Consider the following 15,293-nt stretch of genomic DNA (forward strand, 5'->3'; position numbering starts at 1 on the left):
ATTGTGGAACCTGGCCTTGGGGCAGGGCTAGTTTCAATTTTTTTTTACTGTTTCTTTATTTTTATCACTTTTTATTTTTAAATTCAATTATTTCTTCTTATTTTTTAGATTTTTATTTATTTTTTTGATTTTTATTTATCTTTTTACTTTTTTATAATTAAGCTGCTGAGTCAGTGACAGCCAGCAGCGGAGAAGGAGGAGGCTGGGCCCGGCGTCAGCAGCGGAGGAGGAGGCGGGACCAGTGATGGAAGAGGAGGCGGGTCCGGCGACGGAGAAGGCGAGGCTGCCAGCGACCATGAAGGAGGAGGAGGCCGTCAGTGGATTGGAGCTGACAGATAAGAGGTGTGCAGGGGTGTGACCAGCCCACCGTAGACCCTGCAGAGCCCACCATAGAGGGTCTATGGCGGACTCTGCAGAGTCACTCTCAGGTGGGCTGTTTTGGGTAAGCAGGTGGGTTCTGCAAGGGCGTAACTAGAAATCACAGGGCCCCATACAAAATTTTGCCATGGGGCCCTGGGATTTCTAGTTACGCCCCTGCCTGCAGTTTCTGACTATATCCTGTTACATATCTGCAGTCTCTTACAGCTTTCTGTAGCTTTACATTCACTGAATATCATATGCGGCCCTTGGGAATGTTAGGGACTACATTTGGAGCCCTCTATAAAAATAAGTTGACCACCACTGCACTGCACAGTGTGTAGCTGCAAATAGGCATATGAGGTACCAATATTAAAATATAGACTAACAAGCTGTAACAATGTGCCAGGCAAATCAAACTTTAAAACATTAACCTCAAATATGTACCTATGGAGGTCACACTATAGTTTCATGTTTAATGTGTCACCACAACTATGGCATTAGGAACTACAGCAGCATGTGTATAGGCTAGATCAGTAATAATACTGTGGATATGAAGCGTTTTAGCAAATGCCAGAATGGTAACACTGCCAGTCAAGGCCTGGCCTAAGGTAGATTGTACTGCACTCCGCCCATTGCAGGCAGCTCAGAGAATAGAGATCCCATGTGGAAAACACCCAGTGATATACAGTTCTGCAGCAACCTTGGTTTATCACATATGTTATCTGGACTTCCCATTTTTTGTATATTATTTATCACCAAAATGAAGAGTAATGCAATAGATGGCTTTTAATTTGTCTTATATACATGTTTTGATCTGCATATTTAGCTAAAAAAATGGTAATACAAATGAAAGCAGCATGCATAAATGCTTTTCCTTTCTATCCTTTATTTTCTATCGGGGCAGGAGAGGCCCACAGTGGACAGAGTACAAAGGGTCCCATGCCTAGACACTGTTAGGCCTCCCTTTGAGACTCCTCATAGCAGCCCCCTATATAAATATACAGTATATGCCCCATTGTTATTGTACCACCTTGCCAGAATTGGTGATCCATGCTGTCTAATGTGGATGGAGGAATTTGCTAGATTTGATTTGTTTAACCCATTGCAGGAATACTACTATTGTACAATGCAATAGGTAATGTAACAAAGATATGCAATGTTATACAATTTGCAATATTAATAACCATATGGAAATTGTTTTATTTAATGTGTACATGGTAAGAGTGCCATTGTTGTCAAAGTGTAAGAGTATACCCAAATCTGTATGGATCTGTTACTGCTTTTACTTGTTTAGTATGGTGGGGGGAGGGGGTGTTCGGGGTTTGGGTTTTGTTTGTATGTGTAATAGACAATTATAAACTTTAATTAAAAAAATACCCGATTAAAAAGAGTAGAAGCTGTTTGCCTTCAGACTGTCTCTTTCTAATAGGATGTCTGCGGTAAGACATTCAGGGCAGAAAGGGAGGGGGATGAGTCACTCCTCTAACCCATTCAGTTGTGTGAGTATGTTTGAGCTATGGAGTTCTATAAACAACAGTTTTGTTCTTTGAAGCAGATAAGGAAAGACTAGTAAAGATGTGAAAATGGGCCTAAGGCTCCTCCTGATGGTTGGAAATGCAAATATGAACAATATTTCACATTTGTCTGACTATAAAATATATACTTTGTTCTCAACTTAATAAAGCCAGAAAATATGTACAAAAACCTGTTCTTTACTTTTAAGGGTTAGGCATAGGGTATGTTTAGGCTAAGGCAGGTTAAGGGTTAGGTATAGGAAACTGTCAGGTGAAGGCAACTTAAGGGTTAGGTATAGGGGACTGTTAGGCTAAGATGGGTTTAGGGTTAGGCATAAGGTACTGTTAGATGAAGGCAGCTAAAGGGTTAGGTATAGGGTGCCTTTAGGCTAAGGCGGGTTAAGGGTTAGGTATAGGGTGCCTTTAGGCTAAGGCAGTTTAAGGGTTAGGTATAGGGTACCTTTAGGCTAAGGCGGGTTAAGGGTTAGGTATAGGGTACTGTTAGGTGGAGGCAGTTTAAGGGTTAGGTATAGGATACCTTTAGGCTAAGGTGGGTTAAAGGTTAGGTATAGGGTACTGTTAGGTGAAGGCAAGTAGGCAAGTTACGGGTTAAGTTTAGGGTTTCAGGATAAGGTTATCTTTTTGGGTTATGCTCAGAATAAGATTGGGATTTAGGGATAAGGTTGTGATTAAGAGTTAATTTCAGGTTAACGGTAAGGGGTTAGTTTCTGGAAAAACTGATATAATATTTTTGAATGACATATAGTACATTTCAGGTGTACAGTAATTTCACCTTTTGGGTTTCAATACCCAACAGAGAGCTGCTCACATTAGCTGCTCACATTAAACTATGTAGAGGATAAATCAGAATATCTCTACATCTTAATTCCCGTTTGTAACCCTTTATTCTTCTTTTTTAAATAAAAATAAACTACAATCTATTTGATTTGCGTGAATTATAAAGTTGTTGTTTTTTTTTTAATTAAAAACCTTCTACATGTTTCTGCTTTTAGTGAATGAGAAGACCACAGAAGTAATCCAGGCTGCTTTCAGACATGCAACATTTCCTAACATCACCGGAGAGAAGGCAGTCAGATTTCTGGGGTCTGTCACCTATGGCCTAACCAAGTAAGGACAACAGGGTACAGACTTATAAATACCTCATTCTGCAGGTTTAAAAAAAACGTAGAATCCACATTTAAAATCATAATAAATTATCTGGAACCGTTTCAATCATTTGTCAAGTCTTATATAGTAACCATTTAAAACCACGTCTCATGTTACACCCATATTCAAGGTGTAACATAAAACATAATGCCATCAACACCACCCCACCTTGATCCTGATCAGGGCCGGTGCCAGGATTCTTGCCTACACAGGCAAGGTGCATTTTTGCGCTCCCCACCTACCCGACCCCGACCCCCTGTAAAAACAGGGCATTTTGACAAGTACTTGTCAAAATGCCCTGATGTTTGCGCTATGGTTTTTTTTCACTTACCTTCGGCGTGGGAGAGCAGCGGCGAGTCAGCGCTGGTCCGGTGGGAAGAGCTCCAGGTGGGGTCCTAATTTAGCTGGCCGGCGACTGCCTGAGGTGCCGCGCGTGTCGGATCCTCAGGCATTCGCCGGCCAGCTAAATTAGGGCCCCACCTGGAGCTCCTCCCACTGGACCAGCGCTGACTCGCCGCTTCTCTCCCGCACCGAAGGTAAGTGAAAAAAAAACAAAAAACATAGCGCAAACATCGGGGCATTTTGACGAGTACACGTACTTGTCAAAATGCCCTGTTTTTTCCACCCTCACCCTGCAGCGCCCTCAGGCGGCCGCCTGACTTGCCTTGCGGTAGCGCCGGGCCTGATCCTGATCCTGCTCCCGCACTTACCTAAATCACTTCCCCCCGCAAGCTGCTGCTGTTTTTTAAATCTGGCACAGCTGTATGTGGCTTACACAGGATCTGTGAATGGAGAAACTAGATGTCCCATCTGCCACGGTGGCAAAGGGACTTGTGGTTCTCAATAGCGTACAAGTTAGTTGACAACACTATACTTGTAGTCCATTCATTCTTCCTCCTGTCCCTGTAACTGAAAGTTCCTACCTTGCTATGGACAGGGATGGGAGGGAGAACTTGCAGAAGTCAGAGCATTGCACCCATGATCAACTGATCGCAGTTACAATGCTTTACTGGCACCAATGCACAAACGTTTTTAAAAATGCAATTTTTTTTCTTTTCTTTTTATTATTATTATTTTTTTTTTTAAAGTGGACATTGCCTTTAAAGGATCAGTGCATCCAAATGTGATATTTTAGTTATAGGTGGACTATAATGGGCTGATGAGGACTATTTTTTATTGTCTTTTAAAAAAAATGTTTTTAAACAAATATAGATAAAACCTGAAGGTAATTCCATGTTATCTTCTAGTTTAGAAATTCCTCTCCAATTTGTTAGGTGACCTGCACTGACATCTAGTGGCCAGAATTAAAACGGACAAAAATTCTAATGACACTCTTAACAGCATGTGGAGTCAATTTTGTTTGGTTTATTGAACGTTTGCCGGTTCAAAACAGGGAAACAGTTTTACAAGATTATCACTATAAGGAAGTGTCGGAACTTTGTCTGTTTGGAATGACCTGCATTTAGTTGAAGCAGAGATAAAATGTATGTGCAGGCACCTCTACGTACAGTTTATACTTCTTAAAGTGCTCTTTTTTTAAATTAAAAGACAGGGTCACGTAAAGGGGCACAATACTAGAAAATGGCTTTATTAAATAATACATCTTCTATAATTAAAGTGATATTATAGTAAAACTTTTTAAAGCTATTTCAAATGCTGATGATATCATTTAGAATGGATGCTGCTCTTTGATGTTTAAAAGTTTTAGTTTCCCGCAGAATCAGCTGGTCTTCTGAGCTCTGGTCTTGATATCCTGTTTTAGGATGGCCCCGTTCCCTTGCAGGGCCCTATGGAGCCACCCTTGTGTGTGCTAGTAAGCTGTGCGCGTCTCCACAAACATAAAGAAACAGCAAGGCAGTTTCTGTCTGCTCCAGTTTTAATAAATCCCCCCTCCCTGTACTTAACACATGCAAAATAAGAACATCTTTCAATAGACAACCTGCACCTTTTTTTAAGTGTTAGCTTAACTATGGCTATGGCTGTTTATTCTGACTGATCTCCATGTGATGCAGCATCGAGGTCAGCGATCTGTCTATTGAGAGCAGTGGAGTGGAGCTGAAGAAGGATGACGCAGTGGACATCATGATCAGAAATGTTAGCGCTTCTTTTAAAGGAGTTCTCAACTATGGATATGGGACCTGGTTGTAAGTGTTAATATTGTATATTAATTATTCATCATGTGTTATTATTTCAATGTCATTTTGTATGCTATGGAATTATATTTTGTATGATATGGAATCTAATCAGCCAGTAATACCTGGTTGAAAAAAAAACTGCCAGGGTTATTCACTAAAGGGTGAAGTTTTCGTAGAAGGCAGGAGAAGTGAACGATCTAGGACAACAAAGCTGAACTGGAAAGTGAGCTGAATTGGAGAATTTCTCCAAATCAGCTATGCTGTCCTAGATTGTTCACTTCTCCTGTGAAAATCTTCACCCTTTTGTGAATAACCCTGTATGTCTTAGAGACCTTTCACATGGTCTTTTCGATCAGGTCAACCAAGTAAGTCTTTCAGATGGTCCTGATCGGAAGCCCAATGTTAGTCTATGGGCAGCTGGATCTAAACTGATGGGCATCTGTTTACATCCGGGTATCCCCGACTCCGGCCTGGTCCAGAAAAACAAACAGGTCAGAGTTCCGTTTCAGCATACCTGATTGTTCTGGATTGGGGGTAATCTGATGTAAACGGACACAAGTCTTTTTACATCCCATTCCCTATACACCAACATGGGTCTGGTCATATCAGTTGCAAAATGGAGGAAAAAACTTTTCATACATGGATGTCGCAACGGCAGCATCCATTCTAATCAGCAGGAGATTGATGTATGGATCCCCTCCTGATCGGAATTGCGTGAAAGGGGCCTTATAAACCACAAAGGTATAATTTTCTCACTTGAGCTGTTCATAACATTGCACTCAATGTAGTTTAATATATTTATTTATTACTGGAATTTATATATCGCTGACAATTTAGACAGTGCTTTTACATAGTATACGTTCACATCAGTCCCTGCACTCAAGGAGCTTACAAGTTAAGGTTCCTCTCACATGCATACATACAGGCAGAATTTAGAAGGAGCCAATTTACCTTCCAGCATGTCTTTGGAGTGTGAGAGGAAACCAGAGTACCCTGAGAAAACCCACGCAAGCATAAGGAGAACAGGAAAACTCCTTGCAGCTAGTGACTTGGCTGGGATTTGAACCAGGGTTCGTTCCCAGGTGCTGTGCGGCAGAAGTGCTAACCACTACGCCACACGGCCAGTGGCGTAACAACCGGGGGGGCAGGGGGGGCACTTGCCAGGCTGCCCAATTTAACAAGTATCAGCATTTTCTACAGTCTATAGGTGTTTTTTAGGCTTGAGCAATTTTGTTTCAGCCAATAAGAAGCTAGTTACTAGGACCAGGAGATGGTTGAACTTGCATTTTATAGGCCTTCCCATTTTAGTCTATTGGGCAAAAAACACGCAATTCTGCCCATAAAATCAGCTTTTCTGATCTACAGGCAACATAACTCTCAGGTGTGAATGGACACAATTGAAAATAATAGAAATCTTTATTTTGAGTGTTGTCAAGCTCTAGGTAGTATGTAAAAAAACACTCAGTTGTGAATAGGGGCTTAGTGACATTCTTGGGGGTATTTTTGAACTCAGCAATAGTAACCCTTTGTTGTGCTTGGGTTCACAAGTTTCCTACATTTCTAGACATTTCCTCTCTATACCCTTTTCCCTCACATTCTTATAATTAGTAGACTTGGGACAGACTAAATATATATAAGCAAGACACTTTTTTTTGTCTTTGATAGAGTAAGGAATGGCTAAAACCCCTTTGTTTTTTTATGTTTGTGTCCCATTTGGAGGTTTACCTCCACTTTTCCATTTCTGGAGATGCAACAGGAAGTGAGAGAAAAGTAAGGCACTGGAAGATGTACCCTCACCAAAGACTGGATTTATACATTTTTCTCCCCTAGGCCTGCAATCTTGTGCCGCCTTTAAACTCCTCTCCTACAAACACACACACGCAGAGCAACCAAAGCGAGTTTACTAAGATTTTGTAATATTATAACTAGGGATGTTCAGCTTGAGGGAGGCGCTCATAATTCTGCCCTGCTAACATGAATAGGTTAAATCATGATCCATAGTACATAATAGTACATAACATGTAGTTGTACTATGGATCATTTAACCCATTCATGTTAGCAGGGATCATTGTAAATCTATTGCTGCAACGTACGGGACATTTGTGCTGTATATGTACAGTACATATAGAATGCACTGCAGCAATAGATATACAATTCTGCACTGCTAACATGAATGGGTTAATTGATCCGTAGTACAGGGCTACATATCATGTACTACGGATCATTTAACCCATTCACATTAGCAGAGGATAATTGTAAATCTATTGTTCAGTGCATTCTATATGTAGTATATAGTACATGTACATATAGAGTGCCTGCAACAATACATTTACAATGATCCTCTGCTAACATGAATGGGTTAAATGATCCCTAGTACAGGGCTACATATAGATCATTTAATCCATTCATGTTAGCAGAGTATAATTGTAAATGTATTGTCTGCACTGTATTAGCAGTGTGTACTCTATATGTACTCTATATGTAGTACATATAGAGTATATACTGCTAATACAGTGCAGACAATACATAATTGCTTAATACTGCTAAATAGAAACCCCCCAATCTGCCCTCAATCACTGTGCCGGAGAGAGCAGCGACGAGTCAGCGCTGGTCCGGTGGGAGGAGCTCCAGGTGGGGTCCTAATTTAGCTGTCTCAGAGGTGATGGCCAGCTAAATTAGAACCCCAACTGGAGCTCCTCTCGCCGGACCAGCGCTGACTCGCCGCTGCAGTTTTTTTTCTTTTTCTTACTTACCTCGCCGAGTGTCCCGTCACTGCTGCTCCAGTGGGCGGCGCTCCGAGCGGGGTCATCTGGCAGTCTCCGGCCATCTAAATTAGGACCCCACCTGGAGTGCCGCCCACCAGAGCAGCAGTAAAGCGACGCTCGGCGAGGTAAGTACGAAAAAAAAAAAAAACATAGCGCATGTATCCGGGCATTTTGACAAGTACAAGTATCAGTTCTGTAGAGACCAGGGATGCACTGATACCGATACTAGAATTGGTATGGTGCCAATACCAATACTAGTATCGGTATCGGTGACGATCCCGAGTATTTGGGTGAGTACTCACCCAGCTGCTCCTATACTGACCCCCCATACTGGAACTTCCAGTCAAACGGAGATTTCCTCTGATCGGCAGTGCCGACGGGGAACATGGAGCTGGCTTTCCAACCAATCAGGTAATGACCCGCCTCCTGGCTTTCTGAGTGGCTGGGAAGCTGACTCAATGCCGATTGGCTGGGAAGCCAGTTTCCCAGCCAATCAGCATGCAGCTGGCCAAACAGCATGCAACCGCCTTCCCGGGCAATGAGGAAGCCAGGCGGCGAGTAATGACACGCCGTCTGGCTTCCTGATAGCCCGGGAAGCCGGCTCCATGGCAGAGTAAACACCAGTATCGGTACTCCGTATAGGTGAGTACCGAAAAATAAATATCGGTACCCGTACTTGATACCGAAAAACCGGTATCGGTGCATCCCTAGTACAGACACAACCAGAATCATGTCCACAGACACACAATCAGTACTGTACGGTAGACATGTGCACCGACAAAAAATTAGTTTAGTTTAGTTTTGATTCGGATTTTGCGTTATTTTGTTTTTCGGGATTTGGGTCCGAAAGTCAATTTGTTTAGTTGCAGCAAAGTGCCATTAAAAAAAAATTTTGACACTTTGCTGCAACGAAAATTCATCCATAAATGAAAATTCATACAGACTACCGTGAATTTCGTCCGAAATGTCGTTTTCGGAAATTCAGATTCGTTATCATTTACCATTTCTGTTATTCGGAAATTCGGATACATCCGAATCTCCGAATAACGAAAATTTGTCAGAAAAACTCATTTTTCTAAAACGAATTGCACATGTCTACTGTACTGACACAATCAGGAACATGTCCACAGAGACACAATAAGTACTGTATACACACAACCAGGATCATGTTTTGTCTGTGATTAAGTAATACTTGTAATGGGATATGTATTGAAGTTTCAGGCCTATATTAGAGAGAAGCTATCTCATTAAAATAAATATTTTTTTACCGTTTTAGTGTAAATGTTCGACAGTCTATTGATTTTGAAATCTATTCCTCAATTGATCTGCAACTGAACACCAAACTAAGTAAGTAAAGAGAGTAAGTGTATGTATGTGTAATAATTTGACAACAATCTCACTGATGGGGTGGATGTATTTTTAATTTAGACTTGCATGTGCAGTATTATGTGTTCTATTTCATTATATACCATATTTGGTTACAAATAATACAAATGAGCAGTAACTATCACATTGTATGTAAATGGGAAAACAAAACCTTTGTTTACTGTGCAGCTGAAGGCACACAGAAATGCAAAGCAGGCACTACTTTACAACACACACAGAGACCATGGGGAACAACAGCAGCCATCCTCCAGAAGGAAGGACAGTGTCAGGATTAGACATGTGCGATTCGTACCCCTTACTCATTCACAAGGCGGGCGGCATCTGGGTGCCCCCTTAATTAAAGGGGTACCCCAATGAAAAAAAGCCCCCTGCCCGCAGACCCCCACAACCACCGGGTCAGGGTTGTGGGGAAGAGGCACGTGGCCTGGTAAGGCGCAGGGAGGGGGGGCGCTCGATCGCGCCACCCCCCCCCCCTTTTTCTGCCCTGCTGGGCCAGTGCTAGGATCAAGGGTCTGGTAGAAAGAGGCATGGTATGAATTGGGGGGGAACCTCACGCTTTTTTTTTCCCTCTCCTGCAGACAAAAAAATAAATAAATGTCTAATGTCATTTTGCTGCAATTAAATTTCGTCTAACAAACGGAATTTCATCCAGACTAGACTACCGCTCACGTATTTGGTCCGAATCCCGAAACAAATTGAATTTCGGACCCGAATCTCGAAAAATTATATAACGCAAAATCCGAATCAAAACGAAACCATTTTTTTGCCAGTGCACGTCTAATCAGCAGGAATTCAGAGATTATTTGAGGATCCAGAGCTGACTAATGCACAAATTAGATACATTGTTGTTAATAGATAAGGTACTTAAATGCATTTTTAAGATTTAACTCCTGAGTTTAGTGTCACTTTAAGCAAATGTTTTCCAGTGTCTTGAATGGGAATGTAATGTAGATGTAAATAAATGCACACCGTACAAACCTAGAATTGTATGTATAGAGCAGAACTATATGAGGAAGGAACAGGCAGAGCAGAAGACAGGTACCACGCCTAAGAGGTTGATTTTAAAGACCACAAACAATGTATGTATATATATATATTTCTGGCAAAGGGTAATTAATACAGCATTACAACCCATGGACATGTGCTATATTTCTTTCATCCATTTAACTGGCTGCTTTTCCGATCTTTGCTGTGTGTTCACTGCCGCCATTTTTTTGGTATCTGTTCAATCCACCCCTCAGACATGCCTTCTACACATGGCCACTCGTGGACAGTCAGTGCCACAAGGTTCTGTCTACACACATAAAGGCAAAAAATATTGCAAGGGTGGCATTTGAGAACATCAAATAAAACAGGGTAAGCAGTGCATACAGCAACTATTGTTCACAACTCTTCAGACATGAATGAATTCATGAATCTGGATTTAGATTTTCAAGATCTGAGTTTAACAAAGTTAGTTGTTGTATAACAATTATTGACTACGGTAATTATATTTAGGCCTAAATTTATCAGCATCCTTGACTGTATAGGTAAATATATGATGCCTTCCTTAAAGGAGTTGTAAAGTCCCAGTATATACTATCCTGTTATAACATCAGTATTGTAATAGGAATACATACTATAGCTGTATAGTGCAATCAAAGCTTACTTGAAAAAAATCCCCTTTTTGGATTTCTTCTTTGCATCTATTTCCCTGCTGCTTGATATGATGCACTTTCAATTACTCAAGCCTGCATAGCCCATAATGCATTGCTTCCAGCAATCAATGATAATGTTACATGGTTAAAGGCAGGCTCCATGACATTTGTAACACAGGGAAGTGCATATTCTGAATTAAATTGTATCAGTGCATTGAGGAAGCACATCTTATAGGCATCTTCAGTGAGTACATTTACAAACCTCTAGGTTAATATAGTTATTAGGAGTGGGATAGAACTTATAGAAATTCAACATAGAAATACATATTTATTTTTAGTTTTTGAACATAGATATCCTTTAATCACAAGTGACAGCTCTCAGCATAATGGATGATTTCAAATGCATACACAGTAGATTGTACACATTTCAGATCACGCAGCTGTACAGTACAGGTGTAACATCATTGGTGTGTGTAATGTTAATGGAGAACACAGTCTTTATGTTGCAGTATGAGATGTACACAGAAGCCGGCTATAGCAAGCTGATTGTAAAATACTTTCCTAAGAGCTGCACACAGACAACAAAGGAAAATGTGATATCACATTGACATCACTTCTTCTATAAAGTAGATTTGGCTTGCCTAGGCTAAAAAGATTAGAATTAACTTCTGTAAGTTGAGGAAGGCAGGCTGAGCTCAACGCACCCTCAGCTCTTTCACCATCTCCCATCATTTCCTGAGGAAGTTAATCTGTAAGAGAGAAAGAAAGCCAGAATGTTTCAGAAATGTAGTAGGATATGTCTGCAGAATCCCGTTAGATATAGAATTATTATGATATACATTGCAAGTCTGTTACATATTGACTGGTAAAAAAGGTACAAGGGAGATGATGTCCAAAGCAGCAAATCACCAGCCCAACCTGCATTAGAAAATCAGCTCTGCAATCTACTCACTTGCTATAGGTAATATCTCTGCCATACTTTGCTTTGATATTTATTAATGCAGGAAAAACTGTATTTAATTTTACAAAACCAAAATGACAAGTTGCATTTAGCCCAGTTTTGGTTCACTTCCTGTCGAGAACACGTTAATGTATACATTATCTGAAAAGAAGTACCGTAGTTAGGGAGTTCCCTTTGTGTGGTCACCAAACGAGAACAAGCCATGAAGTAACTGTACTGGCAGTAGTAATGTGTTCATTCCCTAAATTACAGATATGAAATACTGAGAGAAATGAATACTGAAACTGCTTTTTAATTTGTTTTGTGTCTCATCACTATACAGCCTGTGGGAAGAATCGTGTCGCTGCAGACATATCTGACTGTTACCTATCATTTCATAAACTGGATTTATACCTTCATGGAAACAAACAGTAAGATATTCCTAATAGTATTATTAATGTGACACTAAACTCAGGAGTTAAATCCTAAAAATGCATTCAAATACCTGTATTTTATTTGTGTATCACTCAGCTGTAAACCCTAAAAGAAGAACTATGAGGTGAGTGATTTACACTCATCCTCATAGTTAGAGGCGACCTGTGACATTGAAACTGTCACACGTCGGCTCTATACATCAGGAAGTGAGCGAACACATACCGCTGCTCACTCACTCACTTCACGATCATCTCCCTGCAGAGAGCGGTGACTGTCAGTCATCGCTCCCCGCACGGATCCCCCTCCTTCCCGCTCCAATCCCCCAGCGCTGACTGGAGGAATGGATGGGGAAGGGGCGGGCACAGCTGGCTCTGCCTCTAGATAGGCAGAGCCCACTGTCAATCAGCCAGATGGGTGGATCTCCACAGTATTGTAGGGATCCGTCCCAGCTGTGGTGCTCTCAGTAAATAGTGGGCAATAGCCCGCTATTTACTTAGCTTTGGGTCTTGGAGGAGGTTAGTATATGTCCTCACGTGACCTTAAAGAGAACTAAGGTACCCCATAGTTCTCATTTAAATCATCTCTGAATTGGTGCTGACACTGTCATTCCTTCTGAAGTGTGACTACTTTTGTTCCCCATGGTCCCATGAAGGACTACAATCTCAATATAAATTAGTACGTGGGATTGTAGTCCATCATGGGATTGTAGTCCATCATGGGATCGAGCTTGGAGCGGTGGCTACTTTACAACACACACAGGGACCATGGAGAACAAAAGTAGCCACCCTCCAGTAGGAAGGACAGTGTCAGCACCAATTCAGAGATGATTTGAGGCTCTACAGCCCAGTGATACACAAGTCCAGTATTGTTGAAAGTTAGGGCACTTAAACACATTTTAAAGATTTAACCCCTGAGTTTGTCATTTTAAGCTTTCAAAGTCAAGAAGGTGTCAGGCCTTCTCAACCCTACTTATCACTAATAGGTTAAGTGTCAGTTGAACCAGGAGCTTTTTTACACACCAAAGAAGTGGTCAATGAGCAAATCATGTCAAAGACGACCCATGCTGTTTGTCAATATATTGCTGCAGCTCAAAATGCGTGATTGATTTCCTTACACAATGACACTATTTCCCTTTGGGTACCACTGCTATGATTACCATCAGGGCAGGGGCATTGCCATAATAAGGCAGCCTGAGGCGGTAGCTCGGCTGGCAGCGCCTTCCGCCTGGGACCCCTAAGCTTCGCCCAGCGGTCCCCTCATCTCCTGGTGGCCTAAGGCAGTGAATAAGGTAGGGACGACCCTACATGTGGTCGCCTCAGGCTAGAATAAGGTAGGGACAACCCTACATCAGGGCATTTTTGACACACCCTTCAAAATACACATAACTGTCAAATAATACCCCCCTTAAGAGACACAGGCCTGGTTGCTCTGAAGCATTTAGTTCCACCACACACCAAGAAAAGCTCTGCGTGAAGACAAATATATTCTCCACAAGCATTTCATTAGGTTTTGTACCATTCATATGGTATCTTGCAGATATGTAAGTAAAGAACCCCATTTCTCTTCTTTTGTAAATATCAACATACTTTTTGTAAATTAATAACGATAAAAGGCTCTCTCGAAATTTCCCCACTTGTACTTGTTTTCCCTACTCTATATTTGATCTTTTGAGAATTCCACTTAAAGTCCTTCTGCATGAAAAGCGTCATTATATGCATTATATGCAGAATGAGCTCAGCCTCTCTATTTGCTAAAGTGTCCCAGATATATAGATGTTATTTTTCCTAAGCAGTACCCTGAAATATGTCTCATTTGTCTGGAGTTCCTCCTGACAAATAGCAGTGCACTTCCTAGTATGTGAGGGTGACTAGGCACTCTTGCACCTAAAGCCTCACAGCTGTATATCTGCAGTGTGAGATATAAGACACTGCTGCCTCTGTTTCCTAGTCTCACGAGATTTGAAGTTAAATTTGGTGATATCTCTACTGTGCTGTTGTTTTTGCTGGAGTTTCTGACATGTGGAAATCAATATCTGCCCTTACCAACATACATCCTCCATACAAAAACACAGTGAAAAACAAGATATGGAACGTCAGTAATGGGGAAAGTTAAACTGCAGGGAGATCACAGGCAATACTATTAACCAATCCTTTGCCCTCTGCATGACTTATTTAGAGCACACTGGACTAAATTAGAACGATATAGACAACTTCCACTCATATAGACAACATAGGTTCACTTTTTAAATAGATCTGTCATTAAAATTCACACTTTGCTTGAATCAGAAAGGAACATGTCAGAATCATCAAAATATATTATCTAGAAAAAAAATATATTTCTTGTTGTGACTCCCTAATGTGGCCTAAAGCCTAAGCAAGAGATCCTATTTTCTACTTTTCTACTACGTTCTATAAATATTGAGTTCAGTAAACAAAAAGCTTTTTAGAGAAAGAGATAACATGAAAAAAAAGCAGCCTAAGGCTCCTCCTGCTGGTTGAAATGCAGAATACAAAACATGAAAAAGCAGTGATTTATATATTCCTAACTTAAAAAAAGTCTTAAAAAATTGTATTTTTTTTAGTCCTGAACATAGAAAGAAAACATGTTCAAAGCCACTATACATTACATTCTATGCTAATGTACTATGTATAACTCATAAATATGATAAATATTAGTCCGTACAGTAGAACATGGTAACCTTTCTTCCAAATGTAATGCTTGTTTTATTTCCTACAGGCCTGGATGGCTGAAACAGCTTTTTACTGACTTTATTGCATTCACACTAAAACTTGTCCTAAAAAGTCAGGTGAGCTCAAGTTTTCCAGTGTTTTCTGTGTGGAACTATGTTATAATGTGGAACTGATAAAAAAAATAGTTTTGTATTAATAAATAAATAATAAAGCAGTGCAAAAAAGCAGAGATAACAAAGAGCTGAAGCCTGTGACAGCCGATCA

The 15,293-nt window shown here is 40.8% G+C and overlaps 1 protein-coding gene across 1 annotated transcript in view; it reads left to right on the forward strand.

Moving 5' to 3' along the window:
* CETP (cholesteryl ester transfer protein) overlaps positions 1-15,293 on the forward strand; it is a 33,346-nt gene that overhangs the window by 2,854 nt on the left and 15,199 nt on the right. The window contains exons 2-6 of the mRNA XM_018555383.1: positions 2,888-3,002; positions 5,054-5,185; positions 9,218-9,288; positions 12,248-12,335; positions 15,076-15,145. Coding sequence (XP_018410885.1) covers positions 2,888-3,002; positions 5,054-5,185; positions 9,218-9,288; positions 12,248-12,335; positions 15,076-15,145 — 476 coding nt within the window. The remainder of the gene's footprint in view (positions 1-2,887; positions 3,003-5,053; positions 5,186-9,217; positions 9,289-12,247; positions 12,336-15,075; positions 15,146-15,293) is intronic.

This window comes from Nanorana parkeri, unplaced genomic scaffold (genome assembly GCF_000935625.1).
Source record: "Nanorana parkeri isolate BGI_ZX_2015 unplaced genomic scaffold, ASM93562v1 scaffold195, whole genome shotgun sequence".
In the NCBI taxonomy this organism is placed as follows: Eukaryota; Metazoa; Chordata; class Amphibia; order Anura; family Dicroglossidae; genus Nanorana; species Nanorana parkeri.